At 54.7% G+C, this 23,921-nt stretch overlaps 13 protein-coding genes across 13 annotated transcripts; 5 read left to right on the plus strand and 8 right to left on the minus strand.

Moving 5' to 3' along the window:
* Positions 1-899: 899 nt before the first annotated feature.
* On the plus strand, positions 900-1,205 carry PFLUO_LOCUS4017 (uncharacterized protein; the record flags this gene model as incomplete). Its single annotated transcript, XM_073781325.1, has 1 exon — positions 900-1,205. One exon carries the CDS (start codon positions 900-902, stop codon positions 1,203-1,205), a length of 306 nt encoding a protein of 101 aa, XP_073638092.1.
* A 745-nt stretch (positions 1,206-1,950) lies between these two features.
* Positions 1,951-3,728, minus strand: PFLUO_LOCUS4018 (adenylosuccinase ade13; the record flags this gene model as incomplete). Its single annotated transcript, XM_073781326.1, has 7 exons — positions 1,951-2,201; positions 2,255-2,312; positions 2,361-2,367; positions 2,418-2,686; positions 2,736-3,463; positions 3,516-3,602; positions 3,677-3,728. 7 exons carry the CDS (start codon positions 3,726-3,728, stop codon positions 1,951-1,953), a joined length of 1,452 nt encoding a protein of 483 aa, XP_073638093.1.
* Positions 3,729-3,909: 181 nt separating this feature from the next.
* Positions 3,910-5,908, minus strand: PFLUO_LOCUS4019 (exocyst complex component exo70; the record flags this gene model as incomplete). The annotated part of the gene is made up of 3 exons (XM_073781327.1): positions 3,910-5,294; positions 5,354-5,571; positions 5,625-5,908. 3 exons carry the CDS (start codon positions 5,906-5,908, stop codon positions 3,910-3,912), a joined length of 1,887 nt encoding a protein of 628 aa, XP_073638094.1.
* A 244-nt stretch (positions 5,909-6,152) lies between these two features.
* PFLUO_LOCUS4020 (uncharacterized protein) lies at positions 6,153-8,507 on the plus strand (the record flags this gene model as incomplete). The annotated part of the gene is made up of 1 exon (XM_073781328.1): positions 6,153-8,507. The coding sequence occupies one exon, from the start codon at positions 6,153-6,155 to the stop codon at positions 8,505-8,507; it is 2,355 nt and encodes a 784-aa protein (XP_073638095.1).
* A 590-nt stretch (positions 8,508-9,097) lies between these two features.
* Positions 9,098-9,586, plus strand: PFLUO_LOCUS4021 (uncharacterized protein; the record flags this gene model as incomplete). Its single annotated transcript, XM_073781329.1, has 1 exon — positions 9,098-9,586. One exon carries the CDS (start codon positions 9,098-9,100, stop codon positions 9,584-9,586), a length of 489 nt encoding a protein of 162 aa, XP_073638096.1.
* Positions 9,587-9,760: 174 nt separating this feature from the next.
* PFLUO_LOCUS4022 (Telomerase protein component 1) lies at positions 9,761-11,473 on the minus strand (the record flags this gene model as incomplete). The annotated part of the gene is made up of 3 exons (XM_073781330.1): positions 9,761-11,277; positions 11,334-11,418; positions 11,471-11,473. 3 exons carry the CDS (start codon positions 11,471-11,473, stop codon positions 9,761-9,763), a joined length of 1,605 nt encoding a protein of 534 aa, XP_073638097.1.
* Positions 11,474-11,782: 309 nt separating this feature from the next.
* PFLUO_LOCUS4023 (uncharacterized protein) lies at positions 11,783-12,211 on the minus strand (the record flags this gene model as incomplete). The annotated part of the gene is made up of 1 exon (XM_073781331.1): positions 11,783-12,211. The coding sequence occupies one exon, from the start codon at positions 12,209-12,211 to the stop codon at positions 11,783-11,785; it is 429 nt and encodes a 142-aa protein (XP_073638098.1).
* Positions 12,212-13,020: 809 nt separating this feature from the next.
* Positions 13,021-15,130, minus strand: PFLUO_LOCUS4024 (uncharacterized protein; the record flags this gene model as incomplete). Its single annotated transcript, XM_073781335.1, has 2 exons — positions 13,021-14,448; positions 14,507-15,130. The coding sequence occupies 2 exons, from the start codon at positions 15,128-15,130 to the stop codon at positions 13,021-13,023; spliced, it is 2,052 nt and encodes a 683-aa protein (XP_073638099.1).
* Positions 15,131-15,474: 344 nt separating this feature from the next.
* PFLUO_LOCUS4025 (RNA processing protein) lies at positions 15,475-15,865 on the minus strand (the record flags this gene model as incomplete). Its single annotated transcript, XM_073781336.1, has 2 exons — positions 15,475-15,636; positions 15,713-15,865. 2 exons carry the CDS (start codon positions 15,863-15,865, stop codon positions 15,475-15,477), a joined length of 315 nt encoding a protein of 104 aa, XP_073638100.1.
* A 499-nt stretch (positions 15,866-16,364) lies between these two features.
* Positions 16,365-18,006, minus strand: PFLUO_LOCUS4026 (histone acetyltransferase 1; the record flags this gene model as incomplete). The annotated part of the gene is made up of 4 exons (XM_073781337.1): positions 16,365-17,286; positions 17,336-17,600; positions 17,656-17,931; positions 17,988-18,006. 4 exons carry the CDS (start codon positions 18,004-18,006, stop codon positions 16,365-16,367), a joined length of 1,482 nt encoding a protein of 493 aa, XP_073638101.1.
* A 271-nt stretch (positions 18,007-18,277) lies between these two features.
* PFLUO_LOCUS4027 (uncharacterized protein) lies at positions 18,278-19,929 on the minus strand (the record flags this gene model as incomplete). The annotated part of the gene is made up of 3 exons (XM_073781338.1): positions 18,278-19,159; positions 19,210-19,818; positions 19,870-19,929. 3 exons carry the CDS (start codon positions 19,927-19,929, stop codon positions 18,278-18,280), a joined length of 1,551 nt encoding a protein of 516 aa, XP_073638102.1.
* A 1,051-nt stretch (positions 19,930-20,980) lies between these two features.
* Positions 20,981-21,984, plus strand: PFLUO_LOCUS4028 (uncharacterized protein; the record flags this gene model as incomplete). Its single annotated transcript, XM_073781339.1, has 3 exons — positions 20,981-21,152; positions 21,203-21,747; positions 21,799-21,984. 3 exons carry the CDS (start codon positions 20,981-20,983, stop codon positions 21,982-21,984), a joined length of 903 nt encoding a protein of 300 aa, XP_073638103.1.
* Positions 21,985-22,232: 248 nt separating this feature from the next.
* PFLUO_LOCUS4029 (uncharacterized protein) lies at positions 22,233-23,525 on the plus strand (the record flags this gene model as incomplete). The annotated part of the gene is made up of 3 exons (XM_073781340.1): positions 22,233-22,282; positions 22,334-23,278; positions 23,342-23,525. 3 exons carry the CDS (start codon positions 22,233-22,235, stop codon positions 23,523-23,525), a joined length of 1,179 nt encoding a protein of 392 aa, XP_073638104.1.
* Positions 23,526-23,921: the final 396 nt, after the last annotated feature.

A 23,921-nucleotide genomic window follows, 5' to 3' on the forward strand; every position in this document is an offset into this window, starting at 1 on the left:
TTTAACCCCTATTTATCCACTACCGGGAAGAAAAGGAATACACGAGAACACGCACACGCCAATTTCTACCGTCTCCTAGGGGTCACGTGTGGGGAGGAAATGATTCCGTACGCCGTTCCGGACTACTGACTTCCCAGGTTGTTATGATGATTATTCTTCGTTTGACAGTGGAGCGATCCCAGCACGCGCCAGGAGTACACTCGCGATTGTCTTCCCAATCATCCAATTCTCACTCTCTTCGGCTTCGTACTTTTTCGTACTTTTGTTCCTCTCCGGCGGGGACGATCATCAGCCCTAGTCTGTCGCTCAGGCGCTGGACAGTTGTCCCGGGCTCGGGTGTCTAGACCCATCTGCGTCCACCACCGATCGAGAGACGGACAGACGCGACAGTCGACCAGACTACGAACCCCAAGAGTTCCCCATCCGGCTTTTACTTCGCGCATTGGCCCACGAGTCCCGCCCTCCGGTTGGCGGTCTTCATTCGCTAATTATTTCAGCCAACGCCCACGGCAGATCCGCTTCTGGGGACTCAAGATTCCCTCATTGAGCTCAATGCTGTTGACCGGCCACTGCTGACTTGTCCTCGTCTTTCGCCCCTCCTTTTGCCTCTCGTTAAACAAAACCACAAAGGATTCGGCTGTCATTTATTTCTTACCTGCAATATAGTTACTAACCGAACTCACACACACCATCCCATCCCATCCTATCGTGGGGTGTTGCCTACGGCCTCTTTTTCTCTCTCTCTCCTTCTCTCTTTCTCTGCTCGATCCTGTCTGCTTTTGACCCGCACAACGTGTCTGTGTGCGGGACAGCCTTGTCCTCTCTCTTCTTCCTATTCTCCCGGAGTCCATTCCCGGCTCGGATCCACAGCCAAACCAAACCAAACCAAAATAATAACAATGGCCCGCCGTCGAACTTCACACAGTGAGGCCGCCATGAACGAGGCCTTCGCCTACCCGTTCGCCCAAAGGCAGTCCAACGGCCATTCGCACTCGCCACCGCCCCCTCCACAACGCCGCGGTCCGATCGAAGGCCCCAATGGCCGCCGCCTCGTCCGCCGCGTCACCTGGCGCTCGTCAACGTACAAACTCATGGCTTCGCTGTGGGTGCTCGGCCTGTTCTACATCGTCTGGCTGATTCGAGATATGTTCTATATGCCGTTTTCGGCGCCGGAGCCCAGCCCCTCTGCTCATGCGGTGAATTGATGATTGTACCGCGATTTCTGAGGTCTAGGTGCTGCCCGGGGACGAAAGTCCGGCTTCCTCCCCCCGAGGGTGGACTATGGGGTATGGTGTTGAATAACAGCAATTCTTTCAAATTCCGGCAGCATCTATGTCTGAGTCTGAGTAGAATGCCGCGACGATGGTTCGTCTGTCTAACCACAAACAAGACATGTCTGAGTTGGCAATAATGTCGCTAATCGACAATGCAGATGATCATCTGACCGAAAGTTCCGACGAGAGCAGCCCCGAGCGTATAACGACATGATGATCTTGATCTCCCCAGGGACGAACGACGGCCCTTACTATTCTTTTCTCACTAGCATGTCTACAGCGCTTCACTGCATTTATTCATCAGGTTCACCGTTGAGCTTGATGGCATTTTCCTATTCTATTCTGTACCGCACGAAAGATGTGTGTTTTCTTTAGATCTTTTCCTCCACGCATGAAACTCTGATCGAACCGATCCAAACTTGATACCTGTCTTTCCTATGGGATGGTTCTCTCTCACTCTTGTATTCTAGAAATTCGTTGGCTGTCTTCTGTCTTTTCGGTTGATGGGCGCCCAGTCCGTTTATACTAATGGATAATTCCTGTCAAACACTCATCGCAGAACCTAGACCGTATATGCATCAACTCCTGAATTCTCTATATAATATTGCCGATTCGTCCTACGACTTTTCTTTCATCTCATCAAATTACTTCATACACCCACTCCAAATGGTTCCGCTTAGACGTGCAGCGCAGCAGTTTCCGCCTTGGCAAGATACTTCTCATACGGCTTGATAGCAGCCACGACCTCAGTGGAAGTAAACTTCTCCACCTGCTGTGGCGCACGACCAACGAAGGTACTGGCGTCGAGCAGTGTGTCCAGCTCAGACAGGATGGGACCGAAGAATGCGGTGCGGCGGATCCGCTCGATCAAGTCGTTGTCTTTACCTTGCTTCTTGACGTTGTCGGCGGCTTGGTGGGAGAGGACACCTAGAGACGGTCAACTGAGGCTCGCAATAAAAAAAGGGAATGTTGCGACTTACGGATTTCCTCGTGGGCATCCTGTCGGGAGAGACCCTTCTTCACGCAGGCCATGATGATCTGTAATAATTAGCAATGGGATATAAATGGGACTATTTGGTTGCGTACGTTCTCACTATAAGGAAATATTAGCGGCTGATAACACAGAGAAGGAGAGACACTTACGTGGCCATGAAAGGAAGCTCATCATTGACCCGGCGCTTGATGACCTCGGGGTAGACGACGAAGCCGGAAGTCACATTGTTCAGAAGAATGAGACAGGCATCGGCGGACAGATAAAGCTCCGGGATGCTGATTCGGCGGATGGCACTGTCGTCCAGCGACCGCTCGAACCATTGAGCAGAGTATGTGTCCAGAGCATCCTTAGGAAGGTTCTGCAGGTGACGGCCGAGCGAGCACAGACGCTCAGAACGCATTGGGTTACGCTTGTAGGCCTGGAAATCATTAGTTTGAATTTCAACAACAAAAGATAAAAAAACCCACCATAGCACTGCTACCAATTTGATCCTTCTCAAACGGCTCCTCAACCTCCTTGAGCATAGCCAAGTGGCGAATGTCAATACCAATGCGCTCACACGTCGAACCAAACGAGCCCAGAGCATTGCCGACATCCACATCGATCTTCCGAGAGTACGTTTGGCTGGAGATAATGAACGCAGAGCTGAAGCCGGCCTTCTCAGTAACGAGCTCATCCAGCTTCTCAACCTTGGCGTGATCCCCGCTGAAGATCTGCAGGAAAGAAGCCTGCGTACCCGTGGTACCCTTGACACCGCGGAAGCGCAAATCATCGCGCGCGCGCTCGAGATTCCGCAGGTCCATCAGCAGGTCCTGGATCCAGAGACAGGCGCGCTTGCCAACGGTGACCAGCTGGGCGGGCTGGCCGTGCGTGAAACCCAGACACGGCAGGTCCTTGTATTCCTGAGCGAAAGCCGATAGCTTATCAATGACCACGGCTAGCTTGGGGATCAGAATGTCCAGGCCGTCTCGCAGCAGAATCAAGTCCGCGTTATCGGTGCAGTAGCAAGAGGTGGCGCCCCAATGAATGATTCCAGCTGCGGCGGGGGCGGCCAGTCCGAAGGTGTGGACGTGGGCCATCACGTCATGTCGCCGGCGCTTCTCCTCCTCAGCTGCCACGGCGAATTCTTCATCCTTAATCGTGACGTGGGCCTTCATCTGCTCGACGGCTTCGTCGGTGATGGGGAGTCCCAGCTCTACAGACCGTTAGTCCGATGTCGGGGTGGGTTGGTTGGTTGGGTATCCTACCTTTTTGAGATTCTGCCAGCCACACCCACAGCTTGCGCCAGGTTGAGAAGCGCATACGAGGGGAGAAGAGGTATTTCATCTCCGTGCCTATCAATTGGACCCGTTAATCAATCGCTTCCGGCATTGTCCATTGGAGGCATTGTTGGGCAGAAAACACTTACTCGAATAACGCGAGTTGAGGGGCGTCTGGTAGACATCGTTGCTTTCAGGCATGATGTCTGTGTTGTGTCAGTCAATTGATCCAATACTGAGTTGAAAGCTATTGGGAAATTTTTTTGCTGTCGCGGGGTGGATGTTATCAGTCACGTTATCGGAGATTGCAGCCTGAGGCATGAATATTCTATTTTCGGGATGGAGTATGTATTCATTATTGCATCTAATGCCTGAGGCGATACTAGACAAGCTGCGCCAGCTGAGTCGACAGGCTGGTCTTGTCGTATTTGATATACTTGCCCCGTCCCTTGTCGACCTCATGATACCGATCCCAAAAGCGCGAGTACAGCGGCTCGAGTACAGCCTGCAACTCCCGAGCGAGCACGTTGCGCACCTCCCGTTCCATGTGCAGCGATTTGTGCTTGGACACCATATCGTCGAAGCTCGCATTAAAGGATTTGAACTTCTCCTTGATCGCATCCCGGTCGCGTGACGACAAGTTCTTGATAATGGTGCTCGAGTCCACAGCGCCCCCGGAACTGGTCCGAGACCCAGTCTTGGAGGTGTACTGCACGTCCAGCAAGTACTGAGAGGTTTCCTTCCACGCATCGAGATAGGTCGAGGTTGCGCGTTTGCGGAATGTGTCGATGCGAGCGATGCTGTCCGGTGCTCCGAGATAACGCGCCAGTTCGGGGCTTTGGCGAATCGACCGGTCGACAACACAGAAAACATTGGACAGAAATACACCAAGAGCTGCCTTGGTGCGGTGGAAATTCCGACCCCGTGCTTCCAAAGAAGTCATGAGGGCCTCAATCATGTCCAGAATAAAGTGAGACAGAAGGGTATTACTATCTGGACCGACATCCAGGGGAGCCGCACCGGACGTGTCGGATCGCGAGCGCCAGTTCCCATCACCGACTGACGTCAAGATCGAGGCTAATGGTCCTGAGTAGCCTGTCAGGGTAGAGAGTGAGCTCATCACCTCCTTCACAAGCGGCACCGATCCGCCATCCGGAGGCAGGGCCGACGAGCTGGAAGCCTTGCGTTTTGTCTCTTCTAGCAGCTCGGAGAGAGATGACTTTGCAGTTTCCCGCACGGGCCGTAGAGCTTCTATGAAGAGGCTCTTTAGCTCTCCCGTCTTCGAATCGATCCGGTAGGACATGGCCGTCACAATCTCCATGATCTCAAATGCCAGGAAACAATCTGTCATCAGGTTGGCCTTGATGTACTGGTTGAGTTCACGGAGAGTCTTGGAATATTCTGCCATCGGTGACAGGAAAGTGGACTGCAACGCCAAGCCTCGTTGGTCCCCGGTGAAGATTTGGTTGATGATGGCATGTTCTGTAGTGATGAATCCTTCTAGCGCATTCGAGTAGATCCCAATCCCGTTGGTGCCTTGTTTGTAGGGGCCGTCTTGCGGTTTGCGTTTGACTGTGGTGAGTGAGGCGATGGCCAGGTTCTGCAAGCCGGAGGTAATGTACGACCCGCGCACTTCGGCATATATCTTGAGCGCGGGGTTATCCCCCGAGCCACGCTGTGGCCCGTTCTTGGCTGCCGAGCTGATTGCAGCAGCTAGCGGGGTAAGTTTGGAAATGGTGTCGTCGGGGATGGAGGGGAAAGGGAGTTCTAAACAAGGAGTCGAGGTCAGCAATCGCCGCGAAGAATATTACAGGGTAGCAACACACCTTTGGTCAGATAATGCAGCGGCTCAACCGGGCTGACATGTAAGCTCAACTCGTCCCGGAACAGGTCCTGCAGCTTCACACTGCCAGTATTCAGAAGATTATTAAAGTCGGCCATTGCTTTCTGGTTGGACCGCATGTTCGTCGTGTTGAGGTCGACCAGCGCTTTCTCAACACGTCTCATCGCCGTCAGGTACTGTGCGAGGCCGGTGGCTTGCGGGCTGTTGGACTATTAGCATCTTGGATTTGTTTACCCCCTGGCTCGACCACATACCCAGCGCGGATGACACCCTCCTCTCGGGATTTTGCATCGAGGGGCTGGCGTAAACGATCAATCGCATCGTTGACCTTGTCGATGTTGCTGTTGGTGATCTGGAGGGACTGCGTGTTGCTGTAGATGGGGCCAATGGCTTCCTTGACGACTTGGCCCCCGGTCTCCAGGCGCACCATGGACCCCTGAATCTTCTTGGTGAGGCGGTTGAGCTTCTCGAGATTGGCATACAGCACCTCCACCTCGGCGCTCTCCTCCGCATAGGCGGTATTGCGCGGAGCCACCATGGTGAACGTGTCTGCAGGAGTGAAACGGACGGAGGGTTCGCAGAGCCGATCGATAAGCTGTTTACCCCACGCTAACCAACTAGAGTTAACCAACTAGTCCTGAGTGAGTTGGCTGAGTAATCTCAGCCACCGCCTTCCTTTTTGGACAAGCCTGCGTCATTGACGAGAATCACGTTGCGGGCTCGGCCTTGCACTTGACTGCTGCATGCTGGTCCTCTCTTCCTCTCACCTCGCCCCTGTTGCAATGGCTACGAGGGCGGCCCGTCTTCGCTGGTCTGTCCCTCCAGCTGCCCTGGCCGCATACACCGCGGGAGAATGGACTCAATCCAGCAGACGCCTGCAACCTGAGCAGAAGGCCTATTTTGCTACTTCCCCTGGCCTCTACGCGACTGACCCGGACTCGAAACGCTCCTCCCCCGCAGACCCGCCAGGCAGCAAGGAAGACGGTGATCATGGATCCGTCTGGAACAATATTGTCCAGAAGCTTGATGGGGTCACCCAAACTGTTCGTTCGGGGGAATGGGTGGACTTGGGGGGCAACATCACGCACTATATTCCGGATTGGGCGCGATTGCTGCCGGCGAAAGCCCAAAAACTGCAGCGGGAGCTCTCCTTAGCTCCCGGGTCGCTAGCAGATTCCATTTGGGCGGATGCTAAAGATCCCGATCTAAACCCTGAAATCCTGAGGGACGCCAAAGTGCGGGTGAGCAAAGACCTCTGTGCAGAGGAGCAGGCTTTTAGACAAAATCGCAAGAAACATGCTGTCAAGGCATTGGCATCGTACCTCAAAATCCGCGAGCAGGACATTCATCCCGATGATGTGCCGGTCATTGCGATGTGTGGTTCCGGAGGGGGGCTTCGTGCTCTCGTTGCGGGCACTGGATCCTACCTAGCAGCACAGGAAGCTGGGCTTTGGGATTGTGTGACTTATACCGCGGGCGTTTCCGGTAGCTGCTGGCTGCAAACCCTCTACCATTCATCCATTGCAGACCAGAACTTCAATAGGCTCGTTGAACACCTGAAGAATCGACTGGGTGTACACATTGCGTTCCCTCCCAAGGCGTTGAATCTGCTCACCACTGCCCCGACCAACAAGTACCTCCTCAGCGGGATGGTGGAGAAGCTCAAAGGTGATCCCGGCGCCGATTTTGGATTGGTGGATATCTACGGGTTACTCATTGCAGCAAGACTGCTGGTGCCGCGTGGAGAGCTTGGAGTGTCGGATTTGGATCTGAAGCTGTCGAGCCAAAAGGCAAATCTTCTGAATGGCGCGCATCCTCTCCCGATCTACACGGCCGTTCGACATGAGATTCCCATGCTTGATGGACAGGAGGATCACGGCGACCACAAGCAGAAAGGGCCAGAGGAGCTCATGAGAGAATCCAAGAGTGAGGCATGGTTCCAGTGGTTCGAGTTCACCCCGTACGAATTCTTCTGCGAAGAACTCAATGCTGGGATTCCAACTTGGGCCCTGGGGCGACAGTTCAATGCCGGCCACAATCAGCTTCCTCCTGATGACTATCCGATCCCCGAGCTCAGGCTTCCCGGGCTGATGGGGATTTGGGGCAGCGCCTTTTGCGCCACCCTATCACACTACTACAAAGAGGTTCGACCGCTAGTCAAGAGCCTTGCTGGATTTGGCGGGATCGACTCGCTCATCCAGGGCAAGAACCAGGACCTGATTCGCGTGCACCCCATCGATCCCGCCGCCATCCCCAACTACGTGATGGGCATGAAAGACCAGCTCCCTGCCTCAGCTCCCCAGTCCATCTTTCACAGCGAGCACCTGCGGCTCATGGATGCAGGCATGAGCAACAATCTTCCCATCTACCCGCTCATCCGTCCTGGACGCGATGTGGATGTCATCGTCGCTTTCGATGCGTCGGCCGACATCAAGCGAGAGAATTGGCTGTCTGTCGTAGACGGCTATGCTCGTCAACGGGGGATTAATGGCTGGCCCCTGGGAGCCGGATGGCCCAAAGAAGGCGAAAGTGTCGAAGGCCTCCGCGAGAAAGTGGACCAAGAAATCAAACGCGCCAAGCCCCCTTCGTCCACGGACGGTGACTTGAGCTACTGCAACGTCTGGGTTGGTACAATGGAAGAGCGCATCTCCAAGGATGAACCACCACCATCCAAACGCCTATTCCATCCCCAGAACACAGACCCTTCGGACTCAGACTTCCACCTTACGCGTCCCGACGCAGGCATCGCCGTCGTCTACTTCCCTCTCATCCCCAATTCTTCTGCCCCAGACCTCCCGCCGACATCCGAGCTCAGCCGTCCTCGTCCCGCAGTCGCGTCTCTGCAGCAGCGGGACAGTTCGCAGACGACAGATCCAGAACAGCCTGTAGCCCCGCACCCAGGCTCGATCGATCCGGACGTGGATGATTTCTTGTCCACCTGGAATTTCGTCTACACGCCCGAACAGATCGACTCCGTGGTTGGTCTGGCGAAGGCGAATTTCGCACAGGGCGAGGAGCAGGTCCGTCGCGTTGTCAAGGCTGTGTATGAGCGAAAGAAGTCTGATCGGTTGAAGAGGGAGGAGCAAGACCTTGAAAGGGAGCATCGGAAGCGGATGGAGGGGTTTGTGCCGCTGTGAAATGGGTTTCAGGACGGAAAGAAAATACACGGACGGCGCTGGGGTTGGAGTTGCATTTAGAGCGTAGATGAATTGTATGTATTGTATTATGTATAGACTGAAGCAATATATGGAGTCTTATGTCTAACTCTTGCGAGAGGTGTCGATCGGAGTGAGCTACAGAGTGAAGCAGCTTAAGGACATTTCCCTCTAGCATCAATTCATGAGGTAAAAACATGGGAACCTATAATATAACCGTCCTTGAGGCTTTCCACCTATAGTTATCACTCCCAATTTATCTACTAACAAGTCCATGACGTACTCGGATCTCCCGTGGTCGCCCAGTAAGGATCTCGGGGCCCCAATCGCTAGTTGTCCGAGGGATGCCCACTAAGCAGCGCCCGTCAGCAAGCACCCAGCGAGAGCTTATTGGACGCCTCAACCTCATGCACGGAGAAGGATATAAGGCTGCGCCCGCGATCTGATGAGCCGTCGGGATCCCCCCACCACCTACGATCCCTTGATGAAAGACGGAAAATGTCGAATTTCTTTATAACCTAGCCCACATGAGCAAACGGTCTACTTGCTGGTATCACATTTCCTAGAACACAATGTCGTACTTTTACCCAACGACCGAGTACGAGGACGACCAACCCTTGGGACGAACGATTCTCACCACGCACGTCCTCAGCCGTGGCTTCCAGCTCGGCAGCGCGATCGGCGTGCTGAACAGCGGCGCGGCCGTCCTTTTCAAGCGCCGATCCATGACCGTGCCCTTTCTTCTCCGCTCAGCAGGCACGGGGGGGTTCATCGGGACAGGAATAGTGGCACTGGGCCTGATCGGTCGGATGTGGGGCCGCGAGGAGATCGAATGGAAAGATCGCAGTTGGCGTCTGCGGTACAACTCCGGCCAGGTGGCGATTGACAACTGGAGTGAGCCGGCGGCAGCTCTTGGAGTCCTGGCAGTAGCTTCCCGGCGGTTGACGGGTCCTCTTATCGGGGGTTGGCGTGGGCTTGCTGGCGGGGCGGGGATTGGATCTTTGGTCGGGATCGTGGGGTGTATGTGTGCCAAAAGCATTTTGCCCAAGCAAAGCGAGTAGTTTTGGGAAGCTGTTATATATTTCTGTGGCTGCTATCTATCTCACCATGGAGCTCGGGGCTACAGAAGGGGAGATACCAAATGAAAGAAGAAAAGATATGCATCGTATATGGTATGGTATCTATGCCTCGAACGCAGACAGAGCATGCAGGTATCTATAAATCTGTTTAGATGGTCAGTGCCCGCCCTCCTCTCCATCCTTTGTCTGTTCATCCGGCCCCGTTTTCTCAAAGTAAGACCTTACCGCCTCCAAATCCTCGGTAGAAGTATGTTTTTGTTCTGTGTGCTCGCGCTCATCTTCGCTTCCTGCGAGACTGACGTCTTTGCTTTCGTCTGTTTGTTTGCGCAGCCCGAGCTCCTTGTCGAGTCCTGCTACGGATAATAGATGCGCGGCTGCTGAGGCAGGCTTTCCGCTTGATGTGCTAGTGGTTGTGTGCGCCGGGTGGGTTTCTGAACTTGGTTCAGTCTTGATGCCAGCGGGGGGTTGTTCATTCTCTTGCTCTGCAGTGACGGTGGAGGGAGTGGAAGGGGTGTCTTGCTTTGGGGGGTGCGGACCGCGCCAGTCTGCAGGATGGGACTCGGAGATCGGCTCACCCGGTTTCGGCTCGCTGATCGGTCTCGCGGTGGGATCTTGCGCGGACGGTGGAGGATACCGCCATACGACCTTCAGGCGTTCTATCGCGCGAATGCCCTTCTGTGCACTCCCCTTGATCCCGTCCATGGCGTCCCATTCCGTCTCGAAGACGCCCGAGTCGTGCTGCGCGCCGCCTTCGAAGTAGGCGTTGAACCAGACGTGCGCGATGGAGGTGACCATGGCGAATCCCGTGTATGAGGCTTTGCTGCGGCGCTCAAAGTCGATGTTGATGTCGGAGGTTGGCACGATCAAGGGCTTCTTGGGCCGGAAGATCATGTTGGAGGTCTGTTGGTTATGTGAGGACGTGGCTGCTGAGCGGAGGATGTTGGACGTTGATGATGCGGGTGTGGAGGTGGTCGGTGTGGCCGACTGTGATGACGAGGCGGATTTTTTGATATTGTCATTCCCTTCGGACTGAGACATATCCTCATCCTCGACGATGGTCCGCTCGCTGCGGTGGAACATGTGGAGAGTCTTGATCTTCTTGCCCTCATCAACGTATCCCTCCACGGCCACTTTCACGCCGTCCCGCAGGCCCCAGATGTGCACCTCGAGGATCTCGACGGGTCGCTCAACATACTCTTTCCGCAGCTCGTTCGTCCACCGATCAATGTACCCGACGTAGCGCAGCTGGCTGGGAATGCTCACGCCCGCCCCAAACCCCGTCCGCATGCGCCGCTCCGTAAACCGCTGCAGCGCGTCCTCTTTCGTCCACCCGTCCTGGCTGATCAGGTACCCAGAGGCAATGCTGCCGCTGCGGCCCTTGCCGGCCTTGCAGTGCACGACGGCGACGCGACCTTCCTTCTCCTGCAGCCAGTTCCGCATGCTGCCCATGATGTTGGGGATCAGCGCAAAGGGCGGCGGGTGGTGATCGGGCCACGGGAAGTGGTGGATGCGGCCATACACCTCTGAGTCTGGGTACCCGGTGCCCTCGGCGCGGAATTCCCAGATGCACCAGTCGGAGCCATGTTTGGAGTCGAGAAAATGGACCAGGGCATCGAGCGGGTTGCGGTATGCGCGCTGGGGGTAGGTCCCAGAGGGACCGGAGGTGGCGATCACTAGGTCATCGGTCTGGTTAGAGGTGATCGCGAGCCCAGGGGAAATTGCGTCGTACCATTGTTCGTCACGTAGCAGAGATCCAATCCGGCCTCCGGGTGTTGCAATCTTGGTCCCGCGACGATCTGGCGGAGGATGGAGGACTGGGGGATGTCGTCAGTATGCCGCACGACACCAATCAGGGACCATACTGACCATGAGGAGGTCAATTCATGCGGGACGGGAGGGAGGTGGACGAGGAGGAGATGAAACCCTGAGTGATGAAGTGGCGTGGGCTATCACTGCGGACCGGGGGTGTGAGTGGCTGTGTTCTAGGGTGATGTCATAAAAATGTAGTTGATGGACGGGGATGCGATTCGACCAAGGATTGGATGATGGATTGAAGAATTATCAAACTAATGTACAGAATAGACTATGTACGCAGTAAAAGGAGTGTATCGAGCAACTGGTATCTCCAACAAAAACCGAGGAATAACGCCGAATAGTCATAATCATGAAATCACCAATTTACTCCACGCCCGACTCCGCGGTCGGCTCCATGGTAAAGCTAGCCGCCTTGTTCGTGTCAGGGACAGAAACATTCTTCGACCCGGTCGCAAAGCGCGTCGAGCCCTCCTCCGGGTGCCACTTGTGCTGGACGATGATCTCCCACTTGGGATACGTCTCAGGCTTGAGGTTGGACAGGATGTTGGCGTCCTCGCACGGCTGGAGGCCGTTTTGCTCGTCCGTGCCATTGCAGGTGGTGCTGAAGGCCGGGGTATTGGCCGACTTGGCGGCGTGGATGTTGAACGAGTACACGCAGCCGCCTGGGGAGCAGCCCGTTGTGAAGTCGGTCACTTTCCAGGCTGGGGCGGCCGCGGTACCTGCGTCGGTGATGGGGGCGCTCAGGCCAAGGGTGGACAGTAAAGCCACGGGGGTCAGGAGAGTGACACGCATGTTGATGATGGAGGGGGAATAATAAATATGGGATATGTACAGTACTGGAGAGTGAGATGGATGGATACTGCAAGATTATTCTGATTGACTGAAAGGAAGGACAGGCAGAGGGAAAGGGATGAATATATACGAGAGCAAGGAGAGCCAACGGTTCGTCCCAAGTAACGGTGCTTGGCGTGGGCCACTTGGGCGTGTCGATCGCACGGGATGATTACGCCATGGTTGACTTGGCCTTTCGGGATCAACGAGTCAAATGTGAGACAGTCCGTGGTGAGACAATGAGTTGTTCGAGGTGAATCCTGTCGTGTCTGGACTGCCAACCATTGTGACTTCTCACCGGCGTGTGGTCAGCGCTAATAATAGCGGGCAGTGGACCCGGGACGCCCGCCCATGGTTACCGCCGTGGTTCAGGGCCAGGTTTCGTGGCGAAGGCGAGGCGCCCAGTTCCACCGAGGACGTGCTAGTCGAATAGACTCTACGATTGACATCCGGAATGGCACAGTAGCATGCAATTCCACCTGTGCAGGCAAACGGCTGCCTCATCGCACCGCGGATGATGACCAGGCAAGCATACCTAATAGGATAGTCATATTAACCCGAAAAAGGAAATGCTGGGACACGTTGCCTCGGAATACCAACCAAGGCAACAAGAAGACACTGTCGAGGTCGTGGGAGGATTTAGATTTAGTAGCGTTGTTCCGTGTGGGTAGAGATTCAAGGGAGCTACAGTCAGCTCATCGATTATGGTATAGACTACTACTGTACAGTCGATGTCCGTGCACACAACAACACTATGATACAATGACCGGTCAACGATCAACGCCGTCCTTCGCAGGGCCTTTGTCAAGACCACCAGCCTCCCAATCCGCCCACCCCTCTTCCTCCCCATTGCGCGCAATCGCCTCGCGCCGCCGCCGCTCCTTCCGACGCCTCTTATTCCAAGCCCGTCGCTCCTCAACCGACATCCCCATGCGATGCTCAGCAGGCGATAAGAAGGGACGGCCTGTTGGGTGAGCCTGTACACGTCCTCGCGCCCGCGCAGCATTTTGACTCTCGGGCTCTGTATCCTCAACGAGCTCCTGCTCCGGTACCTCCTCCTTCTGGAGCTGGGGATGATACTGTAGTCGCAGCGCAAACTCGTCCACGGACTTGGCGCAGAGCTCGCAGATCTCCGCGCGCGCTTCTTTGCTCACGGTAGCCTCTCGTTTGACGAGATCCTGGAAGTAGAGATAGGCGGAGCGGAAGTTGCCCGCGTCGAGACACATGAGGATGATTGATTCGAAAGTCGTGGCATCGGGGATCACACCCAGTGACGCCATTTCTTTTACGAGGAACATGCCTGCTTGCCGGTTGTTGCCGCGGCGGCACATCCGGATGAAGGAGTTGTAGACGGCTACGTCGGCGCCACCGGGGCAGAGCGTGTACAGCTCTTTGTAGAAGGCGATGCCCTCATCGACGACGGTGGGGTCCTGCTCGGCGCGTTGCTCGCATACTTCGGCGATGGTGCGCACGCAGGCGAGAGGTATGTTCCGGCGGTGGTCCCATTGTAGTCGTTTGAGGATCTGCCATGCTTCGCGGTGGTCGAATCTGGTTCGGAGCATCGATTCTGCAATCGGCCGCGTCGAGCTTGCTGCCGGTGTGACCTCGGCGTCGTGCATGCTGCACAACACGTCGAATGCGGCGGACAGATCGCCGACCTTGACGTACGTTTGGATGAGCAGGTCGTAGTCTTCACGACGCGGCAGGATTTGGGTCTCGGTGAAATATCGAAAAACGGAGCTGGCTAGTTCGGCGCTGCCAACGCGAGCCGCGAGATCCAAGACATTGCTGCAGGTGCTGAGCGATGGGTGCAAGTAGCACAGGTCCACCATGCGCTGCCACACAAAACGAGTGGCCTCGTAATGCGAAGCTAGACTTGCCTCATTCAGCACATGCGACCAAAGACTGAGTGTCATGTCATGGTTCTGGTTGACGCGTTCCTGCATGAGACGATGCACTTCGTCAAACTCTTGAAAGTCGCAGAGGGTATAGATGATAATGCTGTGCAGCCAATTCTCGACGAAAATGTCTTTCCGCTGCATGAGCTCGAGTTGCTCAAGCGCTAATTCCAGCTGGTGTTCCCGTAGAAGACCCGCGACCACGAAATGCCATCCTGGGGGACTCAAGGGCAGCCACCGGTCTCGAAGTTTGCCGAGGATTTCCTGGCGGAGAATATAATCGGGATGCACGGCGAGGACCTAGCCCATCCAAATGTCAGTCACTATTCTCTGCGCATCTCAATTTGGTACCACCCACCTGCAACGCCGAATGGAGGGTCCCCGAGTCGGCCGTGATACCATTGTTCTCCATCTCGTCCAGTAAAAGACGCACCATATCCGGTGAGCCTCGCTCCGAGTCCGTATTTGCCAGAATCAGGGCCTTGTAGTGCCGCGCAGTGGGCTTGATATGGCGATCCCGGATCAAAACCCCTAAGATCGACGATGTGTGTCGGATATTTGGCGACTTGAGTGTCACAGCCTCCAGCATTGACTCCAGATCATCGGTTGTCTTCTCAGATATGTTCCTGGGCACTCTGCGAGACAAGGGTCTCGAATGCTCCCCGGCTATTGAGTCTGGCGCGCTGGTCGCATCTTGCTCATGATTGGAGGCTTCGTTCGGTGGCAACGGAGGTCCAGGGTCGGTAGATGGTTTTGTTTTGGAGGTCTTGGGAGCCGTGTTGTCTGTAATCTTGTTTAGATCCACAAACCCGCCGGCTTTGCGCTTGTAACATCGTCGCCGAGGTGAATTCGCGGCGACGGAGAAGGCCGGCGGCGGGCGCGGTTTCTTTAAGAATGGCGCCGGGCGACTGAGTGTAGAAAGACTGAACGATGGACATAAAGAGTACCATAGCCCGTCAAACACCAGTGCCCGCCTTGACATGACGAGCGGCTGTCGAGGTGAGGAAGCTCCGTCTCCAACACACGAGGAATAGGTGGGACACAGCCACGTGACTTGAGACAGAATTATTTCGACGAGGGCAAGAGCAACAGATCAGGGGTTTAGACGTGTTTATATGTAATAGTAGTAGTTCAGAAACAGGCCAGACTGTTCCTCCCAGTTCCCACTGAAAAAAAAAAGAAAGAAAAAAACACAAAAGCCAGGTACGCCAACAAGCATGCTCGTTCAACCCGCCAAAAGATCTCCGACCTTGACACCGACGGATTCCCTCCTTCACGGCTTTTCTCTTGCGGGGTATCTCGTTAAACACCTTTCCCCAAGGCCATTCATGGACCGCCTCGCCCACGACCCCGCCCGCGTCCTCCACGACCACCGCCCCGGCCGCGATCGCGCCCACCCTCTCGTCCGCCACGACGGTCTCGTGGTTGGTTTTGTTGCTGCTCCTTGACCTGATCAACAATCTCCTCGGGGATGCGAAGGTATTTGATCTGTATGACAAATATTAGAGGGCCGGGTCAAGGTATCTGGGTGTCGGAGACACGACGACAGAAAGAGGAGACATACATTGTTGCCACGGATGTAGACCTCGGGTAATCTGAAGAAACGATCACCTTCCGGGCTTGTCTGGACCACTTCGCGCAGGATCAGGTTCATCCAGTTGTCGCAGTTGACCAGGTGGCCGTTCAGTGTCTCGCCGTTCTTGAGCTCGACCAGCATCGGGTGGCCCTGTGCGGCTGTGAGGAGGCCGAGGGGTAACTATATTTTTTTTTCTGTTAGGATGGGTTTGTACAGGATCTTTGGGGGTGTAGGGTAGCGCACCATCTTGAAATGCGACGGATAGAACTCAGGTGCGGGCTGGAGAGCAAGAGTCGATCGGTGGTGGTGGTGGTGGTGGGAGGGGTGGATGTGCGTAAAGATTCGGACGTCCAAATTAGAAGACACACACTGAGAGCAGATGAATGTGTGTAGTCCGACAGAAACAAAGGCAATTGCGTGGCTGGAAGATTGGGCAAGTGGTGGAGGAACAAGGAACGTCAGTCACGAAGCTCCGATGCGCTCGGAAAAAAGTAACGGAGAGGCCGATGGACCTACAGAAAACCACCAACTACTACAAGGGTTTACGTTGGAAATATCTTGATCCAAATGATCATCCATTGCGCCCCAGAGCCCAGAAATTAAATTACACAGTCCAATGGCAGCAGATAAGCCAATGTAACTACACCTTGGGCCGCTTGGTGAGCTCCGTCCCATTCTCCTCGTCTTCATCGTCCGAGATGGTGAGCTTGCGTTTGACACGCCCGTTCCGGCTCCCACTGACAGCCGCCGGGGACTCATCCTGCACATCAGGCAAGCGACCCTCCAGTGCCTGGAGAGTAGCATCATATCCCTCCTCCACATTCCGCACGGTCTCGTCGAGCTTCTCAACTCGGTCGGTCGCATCCAACTCAGTGAGCAACGAGCGGTGTTTCTTGAACAGTCGTTGCTTGATGAGCATGCGCCACCAGTAGTAGCGTCGGTCCTCTACGTCGTCGATCTTGTGCTTCTTGATCAGCAGTCGTGCAAGGTTGGCACCGCCAGACAGCCGGTTTCTTGAGGGAATCCGGCTGAGGAGGTACATTTCCAGGATGTGCGCGAACTGAGTCGATTCGATCTTGAAGGATGTGCGAATGTCCACCAGCATTTTGGTGGGGATCAGAGCCGCGGTGGGCACCACTTTCAGGCGTTTTTTCTTAGAGTATGCTTCGTAGGGATCGGGGTTGATGTTCACGTCGTGCTTGAGGAACTCCGGCCGCAGGAGACAATAGTCGGCCGTGTCTCGCAACGCATCAAATTGCTCGTTCGGGTCTTCCACGGTCAGTTCCACAATGGTCGGGTCGGCGAGACATGTAGCGTGGATTGTCGTGTACAGGTGGGTGCCGTGACCGGAACGGTGGTGTGGGGGGAGGACGAGGAACTGCGCAATCCGAAGTCTTGCAGGGAGCTCTGAGATCTTAGCTTCGGGGCCGGGGAACGGATCAGACTTGACGGCGGGTGTTTCAGAGCGGTCTCGCTGGTAGAGCCAGTACCGATAGGCTGTGGCATATCCGACAATGGAGTATGCTGACGCGGTGGGAGTCGGAGGAGCCACTTTCTCATATCTGTGATAGCCATTAGCTTTGTCGAGATGGAAACGCCGAGTTCACCTACACAAAGTAGATTGTCCACCGCTCAAGAGTCCATTGAGGATCGTCCGTTGTCAACGGAGTCCCAGCTTCAATGAAAAGAGAGACGAGGATCTGAGCGCGGTCCAACAGAAGGCGCACCTCGGGGTCTGCCAGGGACCCAGCCCAAATCTCATATTTCCGGTCATCCACCTCATAGCTGTTGACCAGCAGACCTGGGGGCTTAAATTCCTTTGCGCTCGGGTCGTCCTGGACAGCCTTCTCGTATTCCGGTAGGTTGGTAAACGCCTCTGGATCCGAATATTAGACGGAGAGCCCTCTCTTTTGGATAAAAAAAAAACCTACCCTCTGGAGCAAACGGTTTCAATGAACCCAACAGGTCGACCGCAGCTGTATCGGCGACGGCCTTGAACCGGTCATCGTACGAGATGTGGATATGGGGGCGCAAGTCATGAGCCGCAAAGCGCAAGCGAACGATCAAGCCCTTATAGCCAAAGATGCGCTCTTCGTCGCCGAAAATGGGGTATGTGAATTGCGGATGGAAGGTCGACAGGGTTTTGGGTTTGGTCTCGCCCGGCTGTACTACGGTAATATGGACAGCGTCGTTGGCGTCGCAGGACCCTAGACAAAGAATCAATCAGCAGGCCGATGTCGTGTTCGAGGGAAGATAAACGTACAATCCTCTTCGCTCGCCATTGTGGGCGAGATGGGGTGTTGAGGATGATGGACGGCAGGGAGACTTGGAACTACGGCAAGGGAGTCGATGCGCGGCGCGGTCAACGCGCCGCGCATTATTACTTAATAATCGGCGCTTCCACTGTGGACGATAACCAACCAAGCCATTTTCCCTCCACCTTTTGGAGGGAAACACAATTCTACTCTGCGACGAAACAAAGTGAAGAAGAATACAGCCATGGTCATGTTCTATGAGTATTCATCGGTTCTAGATATTCCTACGTACAAACGTCTAGGCAATAACTGCAAGACGGTGATGATCATCCACAGCTCGCCGAAGCCCTTTTTTGAGCTCCAGAGCCCGTTGGATGCCCATCGTTCTCCCAATGTGCTCTAATGTCTCCATCACCCATCTATGCACCGTCTCTGGAGCCTCCGCTGCGCCTCCAGCCACAGCCAACGGGAATAGAAGCATAAAGACTCCATTTAGCGGTAAATCACTCGTGTCTCCCGTATTGATCTCTTGAGCGAAAAGTGCAATTTGGCCCGCGGCGCCGGTGCAGATGTCGATTGCCATGCGAGAGATTGTGTTTAGTGAGTGCTGGTATTGAGCTCGGTCCGCTGCTGTGGGGGATTGTAGTCGCAAGTGATGCGCGAGGATGATTCGATTCACCAGCATGCGTCCCCAGCGGAAATGGTTTAGAAGTCGGGATGCCCATGTATCTTTGTAGACATGGTACTTCCCATAGAACGTGCCCTGGGCCTTGTCGGACTCGTGACGCTCAAATGACCACTTGTCTGGGACACTCTTCTCCCACTCGTCTAGCTCTGCCTCGAAACCTAAAGCGGCACCGATCACACGATCCCCGTCGATTTGTCCACGGTATATTGACACATGCATTTTCACAAACCTTACCAGAATATCGGCGAGGCGCACGGCCGGTTGGTCCTCGGGGGGAGCCGTGATCAAATCGGGAGACCAGTGCATCAGATACACAGGGATCTTGCCTGGGACCAGGAAATATTTGACTATCGACACATAGGAGAACTGCAGGAGCGGCTTATAGTCTATTAGGTTCAGGTTCTGACCAAATGTGGGTTGGGCTATAAGGGCAGTGGCGCCGTCCAAGTGCACAGTCCAGGAATCGAGTTGATCCGCGCCACAACTGACCATCTGCATGGCTCGGTTAGCGCGTGTCTTGACTAGTGAAAGGACATATGTACCTCATACAAACCTAGCATCAGCAAAATCTTGATCGCGTGCTTAGTATTCGCCCGGACAGGGTCCATCACTACAGATCGGATATAACGAATGGTGGAGACATATTTCTCCCGCGCCACCGTTCGCAAGGCACTGTCGCGCTTAACATTGGACATGGCATAGAGACCAACCGCCACCAGCGAATCTCGGAACGACGGATCTAGAGGCAGGGCGCCAAAAAATTCAGGGTCCTGCGAGGTTCGAGCGTCCCTATTTTTGGCGTTTATGAAGGCCGTAGTGACAAAGGTATTGAAGAAGAAGCGCAGGCCCAGCTCCTCTGGGCTCACCGAAATTGAAACAGGGACCGAGACAAGGGCCCTACACAACTGCTGGATGGCAGCCACCCGATTTGGCAGGGGTTGCAATACTCGCTCTGATGCGGCAGGGGTTGTGGGCGGTGATGATGGTGAGCTGCTCGAGACAATCTTTTTCCCGCGCGGTTTCACCGCAGCGGACCGGCGCTGCGTTCTGGCGGTTTCATCGCGGAAGAGTAGAGACTGTACATCGCGGTACCCGCCGCATGGCTTGCCTCCTCTCTTGCATTGCGTGCATCTTGGTAGAAGTTGGTCACACTAGACCTGGTCAGCGCACGGTAGGCGAGTCTTTCATTGCTGCGTCCTTGCCTTGATTCGCCGCTCCCGACAACTCAAGCAGCCAGCGCTGGGACGACCGGAAAAGGGCATGGTATGCGTTTCTGAGTGGTTGTCGTCATAATCGGCCGACCTCAAAAGGGGTATATAAATCGTGGGTTGTCAATCGCATAGTGGACCAGGCGAAGTCGGCGACCATGAAGTCTGATTGGATGGACATTAGAACCGCTCCAGATGGGGCATTTATTTCGTCGTTTAGGCTCGGAACCTTTTACCCAGTCAATTGGCTATTACTGTGAGATAAAAATTCAATGAGCTGACTATAATCATACTTCATGCTCTACTCCATACTGTCGTCTATCATCCCTGGCCACGTTGCTCATCGGGCGGTGGCTCGAATCAGCAATATTACATACTAAGCGGTGTCCCCGCTAACAATCTGGTTGACTTGATTGACAATGGCAACCATTTGCACACCCCACTCTGTTTCGCATTATCTCCATACTGTTCTAACCAGTTCCAGCAGTCATTCGATACCACACCAGATAGTGCGGATCGTATCATCGGGAATGGCCTGAGGATAGAGAAAGATAATGCCATTGGTATCTATTTTCCTAGTAACATTTCCGCACAATTACATGAGGGCATATTCTGACCAGCCCACATGTTGTACCCAGTGTTATCAATGAAATCCATCCCGATATTGATATAGCTCGCTGATATGGTTGAGGAGGGTTGATCACGTACTTCCTACTACCTCAGCTCTGCTGGATAGTTTGAAACGTTTGAACCTCTTCATGTCATACTGGAAAATTTGAATTTGCCACCCGAAGTACCCTGATATGGGGCGGATTCACTACTCTGTATATGCGGTTGCGATATGAGGCTGCGAAAGTATCCTAGATTGCATAGATGACACGCGAGTGGGTCAGGCCATGATTGGCCAAGTTTGGAATCTATTCCGAAAGGGGTGTTTAGTTCGCCGTTTAGCGTGGACACTTCGTCTAACTGCGCCACCATTTGTTGATTAAGGGTGAGTTCGTTCGGGGTAGGTATAAATGTTGCAGAGCGCCGTCAAACTATTTATTCACCACAGATCCGATTCTTCTCCTCTCGATCTTATCGCCAAGTATACTCATCCCCCATGACACATCCGATCCCGAACATCCACGATGTCTCATACTATCGCTACAACCCGTCCCTGGCGGTAGCGATTGTGGCAGCGGTTTTGTATGGCATTGCGTTCATCTTGACTCTGGTTCAGTGGGTTCGCTACAGGTCATGGGTGTGGGTGGTGATGGTCATTGCGTCCGCCAGTAAGTGTTTCTATCGCCTTCGTTCGGTTATCTCCTAACGTTCAATCCAGTGGAGGCCGTGGGCTACATCAGCCGCTGTATCTCCGTGGAGAACGTGACGCAAAGACAAGTCTACGTGGTGCAATTCGCGCTCATCGTCCTGGCGCCCGTCCTGATCGCTGCCTGCTGCTACGTCGTCTTCAGTCGGATTTTGTTCCTGGTCGTCCCGAGTGAGGCGCGCACCTTGCGACTCTGCTGGGTGCCTCCGCGGTTCATCACCCCGATCTTCGTGGGGTTTGATATCTTTGCGCTCCTGCTGCAACTGGGTGGTGCGGTCATGATCGCCTCGGTCAAGCCGACCGACACCCATGCGGCCAGCACGCTCAATACGGGGAAACATGTTGCCCAGGCGGGTGTGATTATTCAATTGGCAGCATTTGGACTCTTCAGCGTCGCTGCCGTTCGATTCAATTTTACCTCGAAGCGCTTCGACAAATCCCTGGGTGATCGCTACGAGAGCGTCGGGGAGAAGGAGTATCGGATTGATGGGCGGACGAGGAATAAGCACTGGCCGGCGCTGCTGCGGGTGGTCAATTTTACCTCGTTCTTGATTCTGGTGTGTAACCTGGTCCTGCCTCATTCAAGTCGGACACTAACGCATTTGCAGATCCGCTCCATCTACCGGCTGGTCGAGTTTACCATGGGCGTGACGGGATATATCAACCTGCATGAATGGACACAGTACGTGTTCGACGCGCTGGCCATCTACCCCTGCGTGGTGTTGTTCATCTACTGGCACCCGGGCAAGTATCTGCCGTATCTGGGGTTCCGGCTGCCCAAGTCGGCGCGATAGAATAGTAGTTAGGAAATCTCGTTCGTCTCTAGAAAATAAGATGGTTCAGTTGTGGAATGTACGTGTAGGCGGTGATGGTCGCGTGGGTCCCTCGGGCCAAAACTGCCGCTGTTCCAACTGGCCTCCTACTTACCACCTCTCTCACTCCCTCCCTCTCTTCCTCTTCCTGTGTCTCTCCGTGGCTGCGCGCCATGCTTGGATCCTGCTAGAGCTGGAGTCAAGTGGGAAGCGACAGATAGCTGCCAACCATGGAGGGCCTTTTCACTCTGCTCGCCCTGGGCATTGTGATGGCCGTGACGTGCGTGTCCCTTCTTGCGGTCGCGAGAACATGAAACTAACGCCTTACCAGGTCCTTCGTCGTCGGCTCTCTCCCTCTTGCCTTTACCCTTTCCCCGTCCCAGCTGCGCCTCATCTCCTCCATTGGTATGGGTGTGTTGGTGGGGACCTCCTTGATCGTCATCATCCCCGAGGGCGTCGAGACTCTTTACAACGCACGCTCCGTCAGCCATAAATCCATCAGCACTCGCTCACCCCCCGTCCAATGGATGCACCGGGCCATCCCGCATGTCGCAGATACACCCGCCTTGAACGAGCGACAATTGATCCCAGCTTTCTCCCTGGATGATCACCTCGAGCAGCCGGCCGTCATTGTCGATGAGCCGCAAATACACGCACGGGCAGACGAGTCGAGCGAAAAGTCTTCGACAGAGACATCGAGCGATCACCACGACGATGAGAGCTCACCTCATGCCTGGATCGGCATCGCCCTCATCAGCGGCTTCATTCTGATGTACCTGGTCGATAAACTTCCCGAGTTCGCATCACCAACCAAAACCGAGCGACCGCGCTACCATATTTCGCTGGACAACCTGGGCTCAGGACTGCGGCGAAACTCATCTCCTTCTCGCGACGGAGGAGGCCTGCTGGAGCAGGGCTCCTCGAGCTCCCGGCGCGGCCACAGCTTTGCAACTACTACCGGCCTGGTGATCCATGCCGCCGCAGATGGGATTGCGCTGGGCGCATCTACCTCCGACGCCGGCCTGAGCTTCATCATCTTCTTGGCGATCATGGTGCACAAGGCCCCGGCGTCCTTTGGATTGACGTCGATCCTGCTCAAGCAAGGGCTATCGAGTCGGACTGCGCGAGCACATCTGTTGGTCTTCAGTCTGGCGGCTCCTATTGGCGCCCTGGCGACATTTCTCTTTGTGCAGGCGGTGGGCTCCTCCAGCGGCGACGAGGCTGGCACTCAGTGGCGGACTGGAATGCTCCTGCTGTTTTCTGGTGGCACCTTCTTGTAAGTGGCCTCTGTTTTTTTTTAAACTTTTTTTTTTTTTTTTTACTGATGGTTCTGTCGCAGATATGTGGCGATGCACACGATGCAGGAGAATGGCCCCGGCTCCCAGCCGCGCGAGTTGCCTGCCAACGGATATGGCGACACCCGCGATGCCCAGCATGGGTCGGACAAGTCCATGCGAGACTTGATCGGCTCCGTGCTGGGCATGATCCTGCCCCTGTTCCTGCAGATCGGACATGCCCATTAAATTCTGTTCTACCTTTACGTATTTTTGCCTTGGGAGGCAACGCTTCCCCACCTGTACTACTTTTGCCTGTTGTCCGACATAGTGGGAGGATATACCGATCATTGGCATCTGTTGGGCACTTTTTATTTTGGATGATGATTTTGGCGGAGTGGATGACACGGAAGCGATGTGCAACTACTAGATCTGGTCTTGTATAAGTGTTGGTCATTATTGCATACCTCGGATCTCACGATCACATCTATGTAGCGTCACTGCCGGTACTATATAAAGGCGGGTTGCCCCCCTGGTCAGGACATGAAGCTCTGATGAAAACATTCGTCAGGTTGCATCATCTGGCCCGATCCATGGTCGGTAGCAGCGTGCCGATAGTCTACCCAAGGACATGGGGCAACTGTA

The sequence above is a fragment of the Penicillium psychrofluorescens genome, assembly GCF_964197705.1.
Source record: "Penicillium psychrofluorescens genome assembly, chromosome: 2".
NCBI classification, from domain to species: Eukaryota; Fungi; Ascomycota; class Eurotiomycetes; order Eurotiales; family Aspergillaceae; genus Penicillium; species Penicillium psychrofluorescens.